Source organism: Poecilia formosa, unplaced genomic scaffold (genome assembly GCF_000485575.1).
Source record: "Poecilia formosa unplaced genomic scaffold, Poecilia_formosa-5.1.2 Scaffold178, whole genome shotgun sequence".
Taxonomy (NCBI): Eukaryota; Metazoa; Chordata; class Actinopteri; order Cyprinodontiformes; family Poeciliidae; genus Poecilia; species Poecilia formosa.
Window position 1 is genome coordinate 259,269 of NW_006800117.1, and position 20,416 is coordinate 279,684.

The window sequence follows — 20,416 nt, forward strand, 5'->3', positions numbered from 1 at the left end:
GTCTAATTCAGAGCTTTTCCTCGTCAAATTAGGAGAAAATATTTCACTTATACGTTAAATTGAGCACCAAGCTGCTCGTCAGACAACATTTAGGGCTGGTTTTTAACAAACAGATAGAAAAAGAGGCGATCTCATGCAGCGGCTCAACATTTTAATTTGCTGTTTATTTAAAACAACAAACTCAGTTTCCTGATCATCAACTCGAGAAAATCCAAGAAATTTTAAAAGCAGTTCTAAAAGCAATTCACGATTTAATTTCCTTTTATGAAGGAAATCATAGTTTTTTTTAAATTTCATAAACATTTCTTGGATAATCTGAAATATCTAAGGAGGAAGAATACTGTTTCACAGCCTTAAAAGTCCTGAAGCAGGATTTTAAAGCTGGTTTCTGGTTGGTGTGTTTAGTCTGTCTGCTGGGAACAACTGAAACACAACAAGCTGATGCAAAAGGCTCAGAATAAGAAAACCGTTCTTATTAAAGCAGACACAAAGATGAGGCGAGGATCCCGGACGAAGGAGAAAAACAAGCAGGAAACGGGCCTCTACTGACGGTTTCCCCATGAGTAGAGTGAAATAATAAGCTGAGACAGCCGGGGACATTCACACCACCATGTCCTCTGTGTCAGCACAAAGTCTGAGCTGCATCACAGGAAGACGGGTTACCCTCTCAGTAAAGAATGTCCTTTGCTGCTTGTAAAACACATAAAAGTGGCATAAATACTCCTGGTTTCTCCACGCGACAACAAGGACGTGTTGAAGGCAGACACTCAGAACGGCAAAACACATTTACTTAAATCATTACAGCGATAGTTAGTTTATTAAAAAGAAACCAAGACGTCGGCTCATTAGACACATAAAAATGGATTTTCTTACACTTTGGTTTCGTAATCCTTCCAGGCTTTGTCAAAAGGCTTTTTCAGATCCTGCAAAACGGAACAGGAAAGAAAAGACAATTCAGTGAATGAAATAACACCAAACAGCACAAAAGGCTGAAGTAGAAGATTACGAGTAGATGGTGTTTAATTGTTTTATACATAAATTAATTAGTGCTGGGATTCAATTAGACGTTTTAGTCAGATTAACTGCAGGATTTGTAAATAATTAATCGCATTTCAATCCACAAAATAATCAACATTTTCAACTCCAAAAAAATTCTGGCTGCTAAATTATTGAAGTAATAAACATCCGAGCTCAGTTTTAATCTTATTTAAGTTATTTAATCATCACATTGCAGAAAAGTTCATCTTTCCAGTTTCAGGAAGTCCTGATCATTGATGGTGAACTGTGGATGCTAACATTAGCGTTAGCTACGTGTTTAGCATTGAGATGCTATTTTAGGCTTGAATACCTAAAATAATTTGGACACTTTAATTAGAATCAAACAACTGGGTTACGTTTTTAACGAGTTAAAATGATGCAATTAATTACTTACTAACACAGTCACATGTCAGAATGGCTTAATCAAAGGCCAGACCTAAATCCAACAGAGAATCTGAAGCAAGATTTCAAAACTGATGCTCTGCATCCAGCTGGAGGTACTCTGCAGTAACGATGGCTTAACCACAATAAAATCCCAATAAAATGTCCTGAAAACCAAAAAACTGTGACTGTATTTGCTGAGTCATCCTCAGTGCTGATGAAATCCTCATTCAGCAAAATGTCTAACTCCACTCTCATCTTTCATGTTTGATCTCGGTTTTCTCAGGAGAGTCTGTAACTTTGGATCCGACCGGTGACCTCAACCTGTTGGCATCCAGGCTCTTCCCGTCACTCCCACTCACCAAGAGGAGCACAAAGAGACGCGACAAAAGCTGATCCCCCAGTGAAAGAGCGGGGCTAAGAAGGAAACGGTGAAAGAAAGGGAGGCGGCGAGGGACTGAGAGAGGAGAAAGGTTTAGCGGAAGGAAGTGTCAGAGCCAGAGAAGGGGGAAAATGGCAACAATGGCTAAAAATACCACACAGATATTTCTGGGAAGGGCAAAGAGCGCCGGGCAAAGCACTTCCCAGGAGGGCAGAGGACTTCCAGGGCTTCCCTCCTGAGCCTGAAACTGACTGCAGGATGGAGAAGGAACAGCGATCCAGACTAAACCTTGCAGATGTTTCTGCACAGCTGGGTGTGCAGCTTCGCCGCCGCAGACTGTTTAAATCAACATCAGTCCTCAGTCTGCAGGTTTTCTACAGGATTTGACTGAAAGGGTTTGAGAAACGGGTAATTTTGGGTCTGGAGAAGCATCTCCATGTTCATTTTTACAGGTTGTGGATAGTGGTGGGCTCACTTAAGCTAATCTGCATATAGCTAAGCTAACTTTCCGTTTAGCTAACATTGAAAACATTTAGCAGATTTAGGTTCCCAAATTAATTTGTCTTGATAAATCCTAAGGTTCTAATGTACTTGACTGTTTTGTAAACTTTCAATTCTTCAAGTAGTTACATGTTTATATTCATGCTCTTATTTTGAACGGGGAAGACCGTTTCCTCTCCTCGCATTAGCTTCTGTAAATAGCCAGGATAAAGTCAAAGTTATTTAACATCCTCGCTTTCAATGGGTGTAAAACACACCGATACAAAACAAGAAATAATCCAACTCACTGCTGACTACGTATTTTTGTTACCGCTCGCCACCCATTCACTCGCGCTCCAAGAAAGTGAGCAGTGATTGTCCAGACTGGGAGAAGATGTCTGCTAAATCTTCAGCACAATTTAACTAAAAAAATTTCAGAAAGAATATAAAAACAACATGCATGAGGAAACGAACGGCGACTGTGGACTGTGTCAAACTTTGATCATCACTTAGAAAAGAAGTACAAAGAAATGTTAGCTATGTTTAAGCGATGTTAGCAAAGCTAGCGAGCTAATGTTAGCAATCTCCCTCTGTAGCACAATTCCTTACCCAGCCCTTACACAAAGATTTAGTCAATATTAGCTATAAATATTAAGCTAGCTACCCGTCTTCAGTGTAAACTGGAGGTTTTATGGCGCTAGCTAACATCACCTAATATTAGCATGGGGTGCTAGTCTTGGTTTTGATTTCAGTGCACCAGTCCCTCCTTCAGCTGAAGTCCTCCACACCATGACTCTGCCACTGCCATGCTACACAGTTGAAGCTTGTAGCTTTCCACCATCGTGTTACTTTTCAGCATTTTTTCACCAAAACCTTCAGATTTGCAGCAGAAAGCAGAAGATGGGTTTTATTTTTTAGTGACTTTATGAGAAATCTGCTGTCAGTAGGTTCTTCTGTGCATCTTAGAGCCACTAATCCTTAATAACTGATGGTAAAATGCTGCAACTTCCCATTTCCAAGGTCCAGTGAATGCAGAATGACTTAAATTATGTTTTTCTCATCTGAGCCCACATTAACTAATGCAAATCTGAAGGTCTCACCATAAAAAGGACATTTCTTTATATCCAGAGTCCAAACTTCAGCAGCAGGGTTTTAATCTTTATTACAGATCAATTTAATCTGAAGCAGAAAGAGTAATGGCTGCATAATGCGCTGCCTTATCTCGTTCTTGAGTTAATTTGTCTGCAGACTTCCTCAATGTTTTACAACATCCACTTTAACCATCACTTAATCATGCTGTCCTGCAGGTCTGGACACTTTCTCAGACCAAAAGGAGGCGGGATAATTGAAGCAGTGTTAGCCGACTACTGGCTGGCAGAGTTTTCTTCTTTTCCCCCGGCTCATTTCTCGAGATGCGCATCCAAATATAAAGCAGCCAGCGGCTCATTGGCTGTCGGTCGGGTAATGAGAATCATCTGAGGCGTAATGAGAGATAAGTGGGAAGAATTACAGAAACTGAGCCGTACTCCAGGGAAAGGAAGGAGCTGAGTTAAAACACAGACGAGAAGACAAAGACAGGAAATGACAGACAGGGAAAAGTCACGGGACGGGAGGAAAGCAGCCGAGGTCATGAGGGCAACACGTGTATCCATGGCAACCGGCTCGTTAGACCGCTTTCTTTAATCACATCAAACTTCGTGGAAACCAAAGCCAATCATGTGTCTCTGGGGTGAAAGGTCACAGACTGTCAGGGACAGTAACGAGCTGCGATTGGATTACAGAGCATGGCTGCTGGACACTCGGCTGTCTGGCTCAGATTATCGCTCCTTACTGGACCTTAATCTCCGTCTCAGGCACCAAAGATCCCAAACTGTCAGACGGGTCCGACACGCAGGAGATTCTGTACAGGTCTGGATTATTTTAACGTTATTTTATCCAGTTATAAACGTCACATCCTTCTGCTGCGCCGACAGTTCTCAAACCGTTTGGTTCCTTCAGGACCCGGGCGGTTCTAGAATAAAGTTCTACGTTTCTTTCATAAAGACCTTCAGTAACCAGCAGCTTTACCCCTTTGACGCCCTTCAGGTCTCCTTTCAGCAGGCTGTCCAGGGGGAACGTGATGATGTTGTTCATGTTCTGGAACTGGAGGAAGACGGAGGAAATTTTACAGATTAAAACTCAGCAACTGCTGGAATCAAACCAGTGAAAATAGTAAAACGTTTGTTTTAATTCAGGAAGAGATGAAAATCTGATCAAATCTTTGGCTGGATTTCTGTGAGAGAGCGGTTTACGTGTTGGGACCCAGCTGAGATGGACCTGAGAGGTTTTAGAGAGCACACACACACACACACAGGGTTTCACACACACACACACACACACAGGGTTTCACACACACACACGCACACACACAGGGTTTCATACACACACACACACGCACACACACACGTTTGTGTGACTATCTTTGTGGGGACTTTCTATTGACTTCCGTTCATTTCTACAGCCTAAACCTGACCTTTACCCTTTTCCTATCCTTAACCCAATCCAAATCTCAATTCATACCTTAGCCCCAAATCGGACCCCTGACCCAATAACAGGGTTTCCCTTTGTGGGGACCAGGCTCCGGTCCCCACAACGTAGTATATGTCAGCAAAATCGTCCCCACAAGGTAATACAAACGCACGCACTCACCAGGTTTTTGAAGAGTGCCGTCAGCTCCTTGGTGAAGACGGAGAACTTGAGGAAGGCCGAGCCCAGGTCGGGGTCGTCGTGGCACACACAGTTTTCGCCGAACTTCTCCAGCGCCTGAGTGTACTGCTCCTCGTTCTCCACATGGGCTGAAGACAAACACATGCAGGAACAGGTCAGAGGTCAGAGGTCAGTTAACAAACTGCACAATAATCCACCACAGGTACAGTGGACAAACTGCTAATCCACTAGCAGCAGAGCTACATTTTCGTTTAGCATTTTTGCAAACTTTGAAAACGTTTAGTGGACTTAGCTTCCCTTAAATTAAAGCAATTTGCTTTTCTGTTTTGTAAACTTTTAGTTGAATAATGTTCGACATCGCTGAAGTTTTGATTATAGACAGTTAGGAGTTTTTCAAAAACTTAGACATTTATATGTATGCTCATATTTTGAAATAAAGACGCACCAGTTCAATTTCCTTTCCTCAAGTTCTCTCTTTTTATTCCAATAACTATTTCAAACAAGAAACATACAGGAACAAAGTAAAACATGTACAGTAGAGAACAATATATTAATAAAAATACAATATCTAAGAGCAGAGTAGCATATTTAATTTATTAAAAATAGTTTATGTCAAAATTAAATTATTGCTGAAGGGTTGTAGTCTTCAGATGTAATCTGGATTGAAGTCAGTATTTAATATGTTTCCACCAAACACTGTATTGGTGCAGCGCTTCACCGTTTCGCTAAACAACAACCTGGAGCTAATGCTCCAGATTAATACCATGTTGGTGAAGCGTTTTAGCGTTAGCTTCCATTAATTACCATGCTGGTGGGGCATCTAGCATTAGCTACAGATTAATACCATGTTGGTGAAGCGTTTTAGCGTTAGCTTTTACTAAATAAGGTGTTGGTGTAGCATTTCTGAATTTGGAGGAACTAATCTTCATCACTAGTGCGTTAGGTTAGCTAAGTAACGTTTCAGCTAGAGGTGCCCGCCGCTGCCTTCACTGCTTAGTCCCTGAAGTTCTGGCCGAGTTCAGCTGAAGCCCAGCTGGTTTCTGAAACCTCGAGTCCTTCTCTTTCACTCTTCTGAAGCTTCTGTTAAATTTAAACTTCTCATTAGATCAGACGTGTCCAAACTGCTGGTCACAGGGCCCATTGGCGGTTTGTGGACGAACAGGAAGGGCCCAAACTTTGCTCTCCAGCCAATAATGACACATCTGAACACTGAGACCTAAACCGCCTTGATCAATTTCAGGGTCATAAACCATAGTTTCATTCAAACAGACTCCTGTTCCATTCTGGCAGCTTGGAGGAAAGTTTAATACTAAAAATCAGTTGTATTTTCTCTTCATTTGTTTGGATAAATAGATGAATATCCTAAAAATGTAAGTCTGAATGTGAGATTCATGCTTTGGATTAAAGGGTTTTTGGTATCAAGAGGTTTTTGAGTCATCATAGACGGTAAAGTGTGTTGCAGAAATGTCACCCTGAGCTCCCACGTACTGCCTCTAACCTCTGCTAAACAATGATCCTGTTTCTACTGCATACAATAACACTGCTGCACCAACACGCTTGGCTGCAAACACAACTTACATTTTATCAGTTTGCATAGCGGCAAAGAAGGAAGAAAAACAAAGCAGAGCTTTTGAGGCATCTGCAGAGGATTATCCAACGTCCCAAAAGTTTGCGTTGCAGCTTCTTAACTGCTTTAATCGTGGGACAACAGGCCGGCTTCTGCTTCCTCGCTGACGCATACAGAACAATGTGTGAGCTCAGATTAACGCCGTATCTCTGCAGAGACCAGCGAAAACAAGAAAAGTCTTAAATGTCTGCAGCCATTTGTGTGCAGCTTAGAAAAGCTGCAAAGTGCAAAATTAATTTTCAGCAGAAGCTTTTAAAGGAAACTGATTTCTGTGAGTTGGTAAAGTTTACATTTTGCTATCCGGAAGTGAATCCAAACACAACTCTGACTTTTTGTTGCAGAAAAGTATCAACAATTTTTCAGGAGTATTTACGCCTCTGTCTTTTTGTTCTGCTGCTGACTCAGCTCCTGCAGACTCTTGAATTGTTATTTTTACAACCTGAAATATTCTCAATATTATTAGTCCTCATGCAAATGGTGAAATATTCCTGCTGGGTTTCAGATTTACAGTCAGACTCCCAGCAGTGGCTTCATTTGTTTCCTCTGCAACACAACAGTTTTTCTTTTTGCTTCCAGAGATCGAGTTTAGAGACGACAGGAACAAAGTTTCTGTCAAATCCTGCAAAGTTGAATCCAAAGAGTAAGTTCATCTCCAGTGTTTAATTCATCTTAAAGTTTTGGAAATAAGACCGGGTGAATTTGATGTTTTTCCTCTCTCTCTTTTCTAAAAAGAAAATTACAAACGTTTTTTTAAGAAACTTACTTTTATTTCAATCATCTGACTTTGAAGTTTAATTAAATACAAATAAAGCAAAACAAGATGGACTGAAATCTCTGAACTACGGAAGCCCAAAGAGTCCATTGGTGGAAATAGGGGGGTGTTTGTCGTATCGTATTATTTATAACTTAATGTGAAATTTGTTGTTATAATAAGAATTTTGATTCATCACTGGCCCAATAAATTCCAAGTAACGGTATTTAAAACCCTCCAAAGCTGTCTTTATCGTCATTATTGATACTTTTACTATTTTTTCCACTGTTTGCTCAATGAGAGCATCAGTAAAAATATAGTTACCAGTTTAGTGAAACAAATCAAACTTCTTTCTGTGACTGGTGTCCTAAAAAAAGCGCCTTACAAATGGGAATGTTTTTCAGGAGCAGTGTTTGTGTCTGTGGGACTATAATTGCTGTGACACAGAGTTACAGTCACCTAGTTACCTAAAGAACATGTAATAAAATAATCCTTATTTTCACTTTTTGCATAATACAATGGTACAACAAAACATCGTAATAAACTTTAAGTCCATAACAGCCTATAAAACCTCCAATAATTAAATCTTCATGAAGGTTTTTAAAAGCAGTTTAACACAGAAATACATCAGCAACGACTTTAAAGATGCAACTGTTGCTGCTCATAAATCTGAGAAGGGCTAGGAACCTCAACTCAATTACTTTCATCAGCAAAATGTACAAAAACATTATTTTATGAGATCATTGCAGCCCAACATGTAACCAAATTGACCTCTGAGATTTATGATCACTTAAACAGAAAAGCTTTGCTTTTTTCTGAAATAATTTCACTCTGACACAAGCAGCTGCATTCCAGCTTTAATCTCAGTCATCATCCACGTCAACAAGCCGAACTGAAAGAACCAAACGGCAGTTTCACTTTAGAGGAGCTTTGATTTTATCACACGGTTTCATCTCGTCTCGGCGTTTCAGCCGCATGAAAACATGAACCATCTTTACACTACAAAGATCTGAACATGACTAAACTTTACATCTGGTCAACAAGTTGCATTAATAAACCTTCAACTTTTTTAATTACTTTTCAGATTTTCACATGTTGACGTTAAAACTATTTTTAGCTGCAGATACAAAATTTGCTACAAATGATCAAACGTTCACAAAGGAATGATGTTAACGTACTTTAGACAAGAAAATGGAATTGAATTATTTGTCTTTTTAAAATTATACAAGATTATCAGCTTACCAATTTTTATCTGATTAATGGAATAGTTGATAGAACAATTGGCAGAATCGGTTACCTCTTATCAACGCTGTTTCATCACTCAGTGAGTCTTTCGCTTTATGGAATAACATTTTTATATGTTTGTTTTTAAATTGCTGTGGTTTCCAGTTTATGTTTTCATGAAGAGCAGCACCCAGGAATTTTATCTTTCTCTCTCAACTTAATCACAACCTGATCAACATCGATCAGGCCTGTCACAACAACAAATCATACAGGGAGAGAAACGATAATACTGTTGTTTTAAGGCCATTTTCAACTAATGTTGATAATGACATGATAAGTTGTTACCTAGCAACTCACTCACTCTTTGGTTACCTAGCAACAAACTGTTCGGTAACTTGCGCAGCAGCAGTTTCAGGTTTTGTACCTGTGCTTCATAACTGCTGAAAAATAGAAACAGTAAAAACTGTGGATAAAACAGGAAAGGTCACGCCACCACAGCACTGAGTCTGCCAGTATTTCTGATACTTAAGACAAAAAAACTACTCAATAATTCTATAAAATACTCATATCATGATCCATTTTGTAGCCACAGAAACACATCTCACTACTGCTACGTTTCATGAAGTTAGTTTAGAGGATGAACTGGAATATTCTGCTGCTACTGGAAACAGGCCAGAGCCGGGGCAGCTTTGTCGGCCATGACAGTTTCTACCAGACGGCCTCAGTGGGAATGAAAACTTTCCACAGACGGGGAAATGTTTCTACTGTCAACACTGATAGCAACACTGACTCCCCGGCGATCATTAACTCAAAAACAACCTGAAAGGTACAGTGAAGAGAGAACATGGCCGCCATCAAACATGGCAGCCATGACGCCCCTCCCCCCTCCAGCTGCTCCTTTCAGGGTCTGAATCAAACAGCCGGCCCTGTGGCCTGAACTGAGCGCGCTCTGTTCAGAAAAAACAAACCTGCTCAGCAAATTGTTTGGGTTTTCTAACAGAACCCTGCAGAGGGAGAGACCAGAACAAACACACACCATCCCACACACACACCATCACACACACACATCATCCCACACACATGCACACATCATTCCACACTCTCCCTCTCTCAGGAGGAAAGCAGAAGTTCTGCCGCTGCAGCGACCCGTTTTTGAGGCTTCGGGTTTGAAGCGGGTCGGTCTGCGACTGGAGGAAGTGAGAATCGCCGTGACGACTCACCCAGGCCGGACGTGTAGATGGCCTTCACCGACTTCTTCATCTTGTAGAGAACGCTGCGGTCCACATCCAGAGCCTGAACACACACAAGCACAGACAGGAACTCAGTGGGGGTCAAAGGTCATCGGCTGCTGGGTTTTCCTGCTATGATGTCACATTACAACCAAAATAAACATTTTATTTTACTGGGATCTAATCTGCACATCACCTCAGCCAGACTGGAAGGACAGCATGCCAGCTTTTAGAGTGCTAGGCTTTGACTAGGCCATTCTAACACATTATGCTGTGATTTAAACCATTAAGGAGCTGGCTGCATGGCCAACTGGAAGGAGAACCATTGTTTTGTTTTTTGTTCCCATCAACTTACCCACAGCATGATGCTGCCACCACCATGTTTCACTGTTTATATGCGACGTTGGACGGATTTGTAGGGTTAGCTTTTCCATCGTCTTAATACTAAACATCAAATTTAAAATTTCTCAGGAGAATTGATCAGTTGATCATTAATATCTAAACACCAACTTTAAAATCTTAAAATAAAACTTGAAATAAACAGAACAATACTGAGCCTGGTGGGGACACAAGTAAAGCCTGGTGGCCCACCAGGCTGATTTTAATAGTACTTTTAAAACAACTTAAGCAAAGCAGAAACTAATTTGCAGAGTAATGTTGACACTGAGCCACCAGGCCCGGTTTATCCTCACAGCCTCCTTCTGCAGACGCTGAGGAAGAAACGCATTCCTGATCGATCACACACCGCTCCGACCGGCAGGACGGAGATCCAGCCTCATTGTTCTCACCAGCTAACTATCTGCTGACGACAGCAGGTCTGCGCCAGAGGAGGCGGAACACACACAAGGCCGTTTCCAAAACACAAGCAAAACCAGGACCGGTTCTGTCTGCGGCGTCCCTGCAGACGGGCCGGTTCTGTCTGCGGCGTCCCNGACGGGCCGGTTCTGTCTGGTCTGCAGCGACCTTGGCTCACCTTGTAAGCTCCCCTGCGACAGATTGCTGTGGCGGCAGCAGACAGTCGGCGCGAACTCATCAGATTTACTTAGTCAGACTCATGTGGGATGTTGGGCCATATGTTGAACTACAAGGACCAGATGTTGTGTAATAAATAAATGCATTTTTTAGACTTAGTCTGAATAATAAACACAGAACATTAAATATTAAAAAGCTTTGAACAGAAAAGCTTCATGTCTTTTGATGTAGAAATACCAGAGTAAAGTCATACGACAAGCAGTAATGATACGACATAATCGTACGACAATAATTCACCGCTTTCTTCAGGTAATATTACGACTTTATTCTTGTAATTTTTTCAGTCCGGGTCCAATCCTCCGTCAGAGGGAGGAGAACCTTGAGGCAGAGTCTGACTCACTGAAAATATGTCAGACATTTAACATTAAGCAGATAGGAAAACACTTCTTTATAACAGACTGGAACAAAACAGACTGCCTGTTGTAAAGGAAACTCATTTAAATCTTCTGTTTTTCCTGATATATGTTTGAATTAAAAGCGGCCATTTTTATGCAGCCGCCATTAAAATCCATTTATTTTAGGCTTTGATGCCTGGAGTGCTGACAAATGCATCTGGGTCGGCGCTCTCAAGAGGTTCATTCACAACTTTTCTCTGTGCTGAGTGTGAAAAGTCAATATTTGGACAGAAGTGGGCCGGTGGGGGCCAAGTTTGCAGTTTTCCTCCAGCAGCCTGCATGGAAAACATCAGGTTGACCAAAGACAGAAGACCTGGAGTCTGAAGCTAAAGAAGGTCTAGAAACTTTTCTTCTGAATCAATTCTGACTCTCAATTCACTTCAGCTTTTCTATCTGACAGAGCTGAAGAAAAATCAGTGCTGGGCCGTTTTAACTACAAAGTTAGTTGTACTAGCCCTTAATAAAGTGCTAATAATAAACATTTGTTATGCTAACGCTAATGAGCCTCACCAACACTGTATTTAGTGGAAGCTAATGCAAAAATCACAAACTTCAATTAAAAATATTTAATCCATCTCAAGTATAAATTTAACATAATTGAAATGTTATGCAATGCTGTTAGATATTGTATGTTTATATCTTGTTCTTTGTTGTACATGTTTTATTTTGTTCCTGAATGTTCTACGTCTGAGAAAAAGTAATGGTGGGAAAAATGGTGGGATGTGGGGAGAGGAAACAGAACTGCTGTTCTTCATCCACTTCAAAATAAAAGCATGAATATAAACATTTAACTACTTGAATTCTAAACTAAAACTTCAACACAGATGCAAAACTTTATTCAACTGAAAGTTTATTAAACAGCCAAATAAATTAGTATGTTAGAATTTATCTGGAAAAATTAATTTTTGCTAAGTATACTAAATCTTTTCAAAGTTAGCTAAAGGGCAAAGCTGAAAATTAGCTCCATTATTTTTGCAAAAAAATGTACCTAGAAAAATTTAGGTGAAGCTAATAGCGCTAAACATCTTCAAAGTTAATAAAAAACTCTAAACGCTAAGTGAAAAATTAGCTCTGTTATTAGCGCAGAAGAATTTTACTAATAATTTAAGGGAAACTAAGGGTGCTAAATCTTTTCAAAGTTAGCTAAAGCATAAAGCTAAAAATTAGCTCCATTATTTGCGCATTAGAATGCATCTGGAAAAGTTAATTTAAAGGACGCCAGTAGCGCTAAGCGCTTTGAAAGCTAGCAAAAATGCTATGCACTAAGCTAACAATTAGCTCTGCTATAAACAGATATGTTCCTGCCACTGCTGAATACAGCAGCCAGACCAAAGTGTTGGCTAGCAGCTGCCAGGAGTCGCATAAGGCAACAACATCAACTGTCAGAGGAAGCAACTTCCATGTTTACTGCTGAGGCCCGTTAAAAGTTTACAGGGTGATAAAACGGCCGTCTATGAGCAGGATTCTGTCCTCCAAAGTTCCTGGAAAGAAACATCCTTCCAGACATTTAACACAGCTCTGCCGAGGAACAAGAAGTGAAGGAGACCGCAGGGCCCTGATGTAAAACCTGTTGAAGTCTGCCTACGTTGTGACGCTTTTAATAAAACTTACAAACCAACTGAAAAAAATCTAGTTTAAGTCGAGGGTTGCAGCTTTTGGAGAAGAAAAACAACAAAATGACGCTAAAAGTTCAGCATGGCGTCTCTGCAGGCAACTGCGTAGAAATCACCCGATGAAAGATGCACACACGTCGATGTGATTGAAGCCAAACTTTAGAGGCACTAAAAAAGGTCTGCATTTCATAAAAGCCTCTCTGATCTCCACTGAGCAGCTCAAAAAGCTTCAACAGACATGAATCAAGTCGCTTCACAGAACCGAGGCAACATGAAGGCTCTCAAACGAAGATCAAACCTGACATGCCTGGAGTGGAAACGTTTTCTTTTGATGAAGGCTGCAGCACATGAAGGCCTAAATTTGGAAGAATCTGCACTAGAAGGACTGATTCAGTGCTACGGGAACAGATTTTATATCCAATACTGAAGCAAAACGCTGCGCTGTGTTTGTTCTGGCTGAAGGAATCTGATAGCGTCACCATGCATACAGCTCATTAATGGAAGCGGTGCTGCGTTTTATTTTCATCTCTGCTAAATTTGACCCGTTCCATTCATTTTTCTCCAGTTACAAGGAAATCCACATTTTCCTCCCAGAGTGACGAGCGAAGCACTGAAAAACAAAAAGTGTCTTCATGCAGTAACAACTTCCACATTAAAGGGGGTTTAAACCAAGCTTTGGATTAATTTATTTTTTATCCTTTTTTATGTAAAACATAATATGAGTAAATTTGAAACGGACTATTTTATTTTAATGTTTAAGATTTTTTATTATTAATCTTAGTCAAAATTTTTATTTTAGAAAATTTCTGACATTTGTCTCAAAAACATTTTTCTAGCAAATTTTTGACTTGTCAAGCTCAGAAATATATATATATATATATATATATATATATATATATTTTTAATCCTGATTTTTTCCTAACAAATTTCAAGCTCAGAAATTTCCAAGTTTTTCTCTCCAAAATTTCAGAGTTTTTTGGTGGAAATTTGCAATTTATAATTTTTTTATCCATAATGGCACTAATACAGCATGGTATAAAACTGATAATTCAGATTTTATTACTTTAGATTGAACTGTGAGCTTTGAACAGTGGATGTAATTTTAAATGTTAAATTCTGATTTTTTTGTCCTTTATGGCTAAACCTTCTCATGTCTCTCGTTGTTGCACCTCTGAATTGAAGTATGATGAACCCGACCTTTTGCAGTCAGAAGCCAGCAGATCTGAATCCCCTGAGAGCCTCAGCAGTTTCTGCCATGTGGGCTGAGTGTCTCCTGTGAGTGAGAGTGACAGCTGGACAGCACAGCTGAAAACCCAAACGGAGCGCCGCAGACTACAAATCAGAGCAGGAGTTCATTAACGAAGAGGGCCGGCCCGCCGGGCAACAAAAGCCCTCAACACGAGTCGTCTCTGATCATCTGGACCGGAGGGACAGTGATGGATGAGCTTTAGATCTTCATCTTCCCCCAGTGACTCCACTGTTCACCCTTTGACCTCTGGGGGGTTCAGAGAGGTTTTTCCTCTCAGCTGGACTGTCGCAGACGACAATACTCCAACGTTCAACACAATCAGTGTAAGCTTATCAACTGGCATCAACAATATAAAAACATCATGATGGTGAAAATGGATTAGGATGCAACCATGACCTTTAACCCCGACAGATCCACAGGATTGGCTGGTCATAGAAAGGCAGGTGTGATGGCAACACTGAAGGAAACGACATGAAAACCTCTGAAGACGACAATGAGCACAAACGGAAATCGGTTCAGGCCAGAAACAGATTTGATCAAACTGAAGGAGAGTTCCCCTGTGAGCCGTTTTCCTCCCGATGGTCCAGTAGACCCGGTTCTACTGGAACCAGAACTCCATCATCTGTTCCATCTATCAATCAATCAAACCGAGGATTTTAATTGGACCAGAGTTCGATTAGCATTCACAGCTCACCAACCGAACTGGACTTTGAAGGCAAACGGACTGGAATTGGATTAAAGTGACTAATAATGCTGGTAAGAATGCAAACAATCCTAAACCGGTTCCTAAATTCCTAAAAGGCGTTCCTCAAAGCTCCGTATTGGGGTCCAAGCTATAGGAGCCGAATCCATTGGTCTCATTTATCATCATCAGTCCTTTAAAGAAACTCCTGTTGAATTGATCCACAATGTTGATGTAAACAGAAACTTCTCCTACAGCAAATATTAACACCACAGTGACAAGACAGCAAATATTCAAGGAGAGAAGATCCTGTCATTAATCCGACTTCAATTATCAGAGGCATTAAGCCGCTCAGTCGGTGGTTTGAGCCAAACAGCCTTTCAGGCCATGTGCTCATTGATCCCTCTGTGATGCTGCTGGAGGAGGATCGTCTCTGCACAGATAGTCCTGCTGTCTGAAAGCGTGTTAAAACTTTCCTCAGGGCCTCTGCTCCACACCGAGCTCTTCCTACCCGGCCGCAGCCTTCAGAGGAACCAGACTGAACCAACACCACGACACCTGGGAGGCCCTCAACACATCGGATTATAAATCGCTGCACTTCAAATACGACAAACATTATCAGAGAGCAAACATCCTGCCAGAAGAACCAGCTCAGTGGCAGTCATTGGTTGGATGGAAATTAAATCAGATTTCATCTCATTTCACCAGAAGATACGTTTCCAGTTGGAGCATGGTGATAAAACCTCTGCTGGTCTGAGACCAGAGGCTGGAGACGGAGGCAGACTGAAGCTGCAGCCATCAAACCAGCAGCCAGGAATAACCTGGTGCAGCAGCAGAGCCGTCGGTCGGAGACGATCACCGCCTCCCACTTCACACACACACACACCAACTCGGCTTCATGTTCACCTTCAGCTCAGGATTAAACAGAAATCAACTCTCAAACTTCTATGTCATTTCTCCTGATTTCCAGCTCAGTCTTAGTTTACACCCTGAATAAATCGCCTTTTAATTTATAAATATAACAATATTAAACTGATACTTATTAATATTTGTCATGCAGGAGATGGATCTGTGTACTCCATTTTATTTTTTAATGTTCAATAAATGCAAAACTTCACTGTTAAAACTGCTTTTTTTTTTAGAAAAAAAAATTTCCACTGTGGTTTTTGCAGTGCGTTGATGATGCATCACTCAATCTTTACGCCGATGACATGCATACTTATTTTCTAAAGTCTGCATCTGACATTAATCGGTGGTTTTTGATTCGGCCCAAACTGGTTCTGAACTCAACCAACAAGCCACTGGGATTTTACCTGATTGATCATTGATTGGTTTTCCTATTTTTGTGGTAAATCTTTAAGAAGCCTTTCTCCATTAGTTGGGGGGAAAATTAGTCGAGTCATCTGAAAACGAGTCGTTATTTTGTAAGAAGTTCAGCACAAAATCTTTGAATTGCACTGATTAGAGACTGAAATAAAGACGTAAACATGTAATTTTTCCAAATATGAAAACTAATTCTGTTTCTGAGAAGAAACCATAAATGTGTCTGGTGACCTTACAGGTTGTAACAGGTTTATCACCACAACAAGCTTTGAAAAGGACTGAAGGCAGAAACAGGATCCAGAAGCTCTTATTTCTGAGCGTGAGCAGAAGAAAGTCAGCACAAAGGGGCGGGGGGTCCTGACACAGAGCTCCATATCCTCTTACTGGATAAACTGGTTTTTATGGCTGTGCTTCTGGCACACAGTGTCTGAGCGATGGCAGCCGCTTTAAAACTACCAGCCTAATTAAGCGATGCATTTAAGTTTAGAGCAGAATGGCTGCAGAGCCATTAAGGCCTGGGGGTGATGCATTCAAAGGCCGTCTGGAAAACCCATTTACACAGAAAACCAACACCAGGAGAGAAGATTGCAACCATTTTAGGATTTTAGTGATTTATATTAATGAACTTTGGAAGCGAGAATCAAACCAACAAGTAGAAAAATAAAGTATTTTTCTCAGACAAACCTCTGGACTAGCGTTGCACCGATCGCTGTTTTCAGGCTGATCACTGATCTTTAAATAGGCTGATTTGTCTGAAACGTTACTAAATATAGTAACAGTGGTGACAATAGAAGATGAGTGGATGTGATCAGTTTTTATCAGCTGATCGTCAATCTTCCAAAACAAAGAAAATCTGGACTGATTTATTGGTGAACCTTTTTCCTGGACTATTTCTGGACACGTTTCATTGCAATACTGGTAGAAAGTATTCAAACTGGCCGTTTTCCTGTACTGGTCCAGTTTGTAAGCATTTCTCTGAAAAATCCAAAACCACGAACATCAGAAGAATCCATAAACCCCAAAGGAAGCAAGCTTCATCCAGATCAGAGGACGGGGGAAAAAGAGACACCACAGCCACAGACCCCCATGAAAAACTATTTTTGAGCGTTAGTTTCTCAACTCGACCCCGAAAGATTTTGCTTTAATTTTCTCTCAAATTATAATTTTCTCCACTTTTATTTGGTAAAAACGCATGCAAATTAGTCTTATTGTTCAATTGTTTATCTTGTTAATGAATACAGTATTTTGTAGACGATTATAAACTTTGTTCAAATTCTAACATCTTAATATAATTCAAAGGAAAAACTACAAAAACATCTAAATGAAAAAAGTATCAGCTTCACTGATTGTGGGTTTATTTGATTGATTTTGAATTTATACCAAAATATGCAATATTCCACACCTCTATAAGAAATTGGGTTTATTTCAAATGTAGTGGACACGGAAATGAAAAAGGAAAAGGCAAGAGAGGTGGAGGAAAAAGTTAAAAAGGAAAACTAGGTAAAAGTAAAGGAAGGAAAATAGAGAAATACGAGTGAACACCGTAAAAGTCTGTTTCTACACCTGCAGAAAGAGAGAAAAGACAAACAAGAAACCTTAGATAAAATATGTATATATATATGTAATGCTAATAATAAGTTAATAAAAGCTTTATTTATTGCTATCCGCAGTCGTAACGCTCCACTTGTGAAAGTAAACCCGTTGAGACTCAGACAATGAGCCACAAAGTCTTTTTAAAGGCCAGGATACATTTAAAATAAAAAATAAAGTACAAGGCCAGGTTTCACAGAATCACCTCGACTCCTCCAAACATACTTCTTATCGTTTTGTGACATTCTTCCTATTGGCGGATAAATCAATAATAATAAACCCGTTTTATTGGGACTTGAGTCAGAGGCAGCGCTCCTCTCTTTGGTACCAGGATTAAGCAGCAGATTTGTCCCAAACTAACCATCTGGAAGGACAGATTAGCAGCCGAATAATCGCACCTCACTGCATCTGATTAAAGGTTCCTGCAAACAAACAGCAAACATTTCTAAACTCAGAACACCAGCGATTGCAAACGGCTGCCTTTGCAAATATACACATTTCAACGGGCTTAAAATGCAACTCATGCTGCGAAATGACACAGAAACTATAATCGTTATTATTACTATTATTAACAATAACTACTCATATTATTCCTGACAAATAAACCCATTAGTAAGGCCCTTCTTAAGCATACCAGTCACATAAAAAGTGTGATTTGTGTCACTAAACTGTCCCTGCATTTAATCTCATTTTCAAATTTACTGATATCTATTGAAGCTCTCTTTGAACCAACAGTGGAGAAAAAAAGCAAAAGTTACATTTCTGATTATACTGACAGTTTTGTTTTTTATTTACCATCAATAACTGAAGTTTATCGTAACAACAAATCAAAACTCTCATCATGATAAAAACATTTTCCACAATAAATGATAAACGATTTGATAAATGTGAGCTAGCCATGAGGCTGAGCGGCTAACGCCTTTCCTCTGCCTACATCTCCCAGAATGCTGTGCGGTTCTGGATCAGAATTCAGTGAAATGATTTAATATTCGATCAGATGTATTACCCATTATCCAATAGATACTGTTATTGATTTATTGTCCGTATGTGGAGTCTTTGTTGTCAGATTTAAACAGACGGTTCCTGAATGCCTCACATGAAACTGAGTCTGTGAGTAAAATCCTCAACTTTATTCACTTTGTTTGCGATTAACCGAATCTTGACGTTGACAATAAGCGGAAGTGTTCCCGTCGGCTGCCCTGGTTAATTAGTCAAACAGAGCAAAGTTTGCGGCGCCAACAATGGAGCCTTGTGCTGCTGAGCGCGGAGGTCAGCGAGCAACAGCAGCAGCTCTGCAGCCGAAACAAAGCTGCTGAATTAGATTCACCACCCAACAATTCAGCCGCGCAGCCGCCAATTACTGCTGGCCTGCTATTCAAAGGCCGACATGTCCTCACTCTTAAGTGGAAAAACACACATTCCTCCTGCCGGTTTACACAGACACCTGCCGCGGTGAGCAGGTGTAAATCTGCCTGGATCCTCAAACAAAAGCGTCAAAATAAAACCACAACCTCTGAAAGGTGCGGGGGATCAGGTTAAAATTTAAAAAACTGTCCTTTTCCTGCATCATTCCTGCTCCAACATCCTCCCTAATCAGCGCAGCAGGGACACACTAACACAGGGAGACGCTCATGTGGGAAAATCTATTTTTACCGAGCAGCAGGGCGAGGCTCTGCCGCACCGTACACAAAGTAGGGAAACTGCAGGGAGGGGGCCGAAGCGGAAGTGTCCTTCCTCCTGATGAACCGCCAGTTTCAACACAGAACGCTCCTCTCTGACCAGAAGCTAAAGAGTGCGGCTCTGCACCGGAGCTGGAGATGATCCTCCGTCTCTGAATGAATAATAACGAATATAATGCGACTCAGATGAGCAACTTTGTCACATTTTGGCTCCAAACAACCAAAAACCTCATCTGAGGTTTAAGACAGAGCAGCAAGGGACATTAATCATAAATAATACACATATTCTTTATGGAATGATTTTTATTTTCAAAAACAAACTCACATGCTAAAGTGAATGCAGAATTTTAACAACAGATTTTTTGTTCGCTGAATGTGAATTTTTGTGTGAAATATATTTTAGTTTTTTAATTTATCAACTTATAACATGTTTGATTCATGTCAAAGTATAACTTTAAATAAAAAAAAAAGTATATTCAGAAATCTCATGACCCCTCCAGCGTACATCCATGGCCCTTCTAGGGTTCGCAACCCCCATGTTGAAGACCTCTGGCCTAAACCATCCATTTTATTTCTGGCTGCATGTTTACGTCGGTTATCCTCCAGTCTGCAGCCTCTAACTGGTTTCTTCCAGCACTATCTGTAAGGATCCCCACAGCATTTTGCTGCCACTACTATGTTTCACTGTGAGGGTTGTTCAAGGTGATTTGTTCTCCTACAAACAGGATTGGCTGTTACAAGTGCAGGAAATGCGCTGCAAACACATAAAGGATTCAAACTTCAAAACACACAAAGACAAAACGCAACAGAAAACAAAAAAATGGAGCAACCAATAAAACAAGAGATGGACGCACAAGAACAAATATGGACCAAATGTGCTGCAAACTAAACATAAGCCCTCCAGACCACTAGGGGGAGTCGAGAACCAAACCGTATAGGACCAGACCAGAAGTCGTGATTTTAACTATAAGCTGGAGAAAGAAAGAAAATGTGAGTTATAATTAATTACTTTTACAATAAAAAAGCAGCAGCATG

The 20,416-nt window shown here is 40.5% G+C and overlaps 1 protein-coding gene across 7 annotated transcripts in view; it reads right to left on the minus strand.

Annotated features, from left to right (window-relative positions):
- The window catches only part of asap2a (ArfGAP with SH3 domain, ankyrin repeat and PH domain 2a), a 41,325-nt gene that overhangs the window by 19,968 nt on the left and 941 nt on the right, over nucleotides 1-20,416 (minus strand). For 4 of the 7 annotated variants that reach the window (XM_016678283.1, XM_007565529.2, XM_016678282.1 and 1 more), the window contains exons 2-5: nucleotides 9,810-9,882; nucleotides 4,970-5,115; nucleotides 4,349-4,423; nucleotides 874-923 (exon numbers count right to left, since the gene is read on the minus strand). In XM_016678283.1, the coding sequence (XP_016533769.1) occupies nucleotides 874-923; nucleotides 4,349-4,423; nucleotides 4,970-5,115; nucleotides 9,810-9,882 (344 nt within the window). Of the gene's footprint in view, nucleotides 1-663; nucleotides 688-873; nucleotides 924-4,348; nucleotides 4,424-4,969; nucleotides 5,116-9,809; nucleotides 9,883-20,416 lie in introns of all 7 variants that reach the window. The other 3 variants (XM_016678278.1, XM_016678280.1, XM_016678281.1) reach the window with 1 other exon arrangement.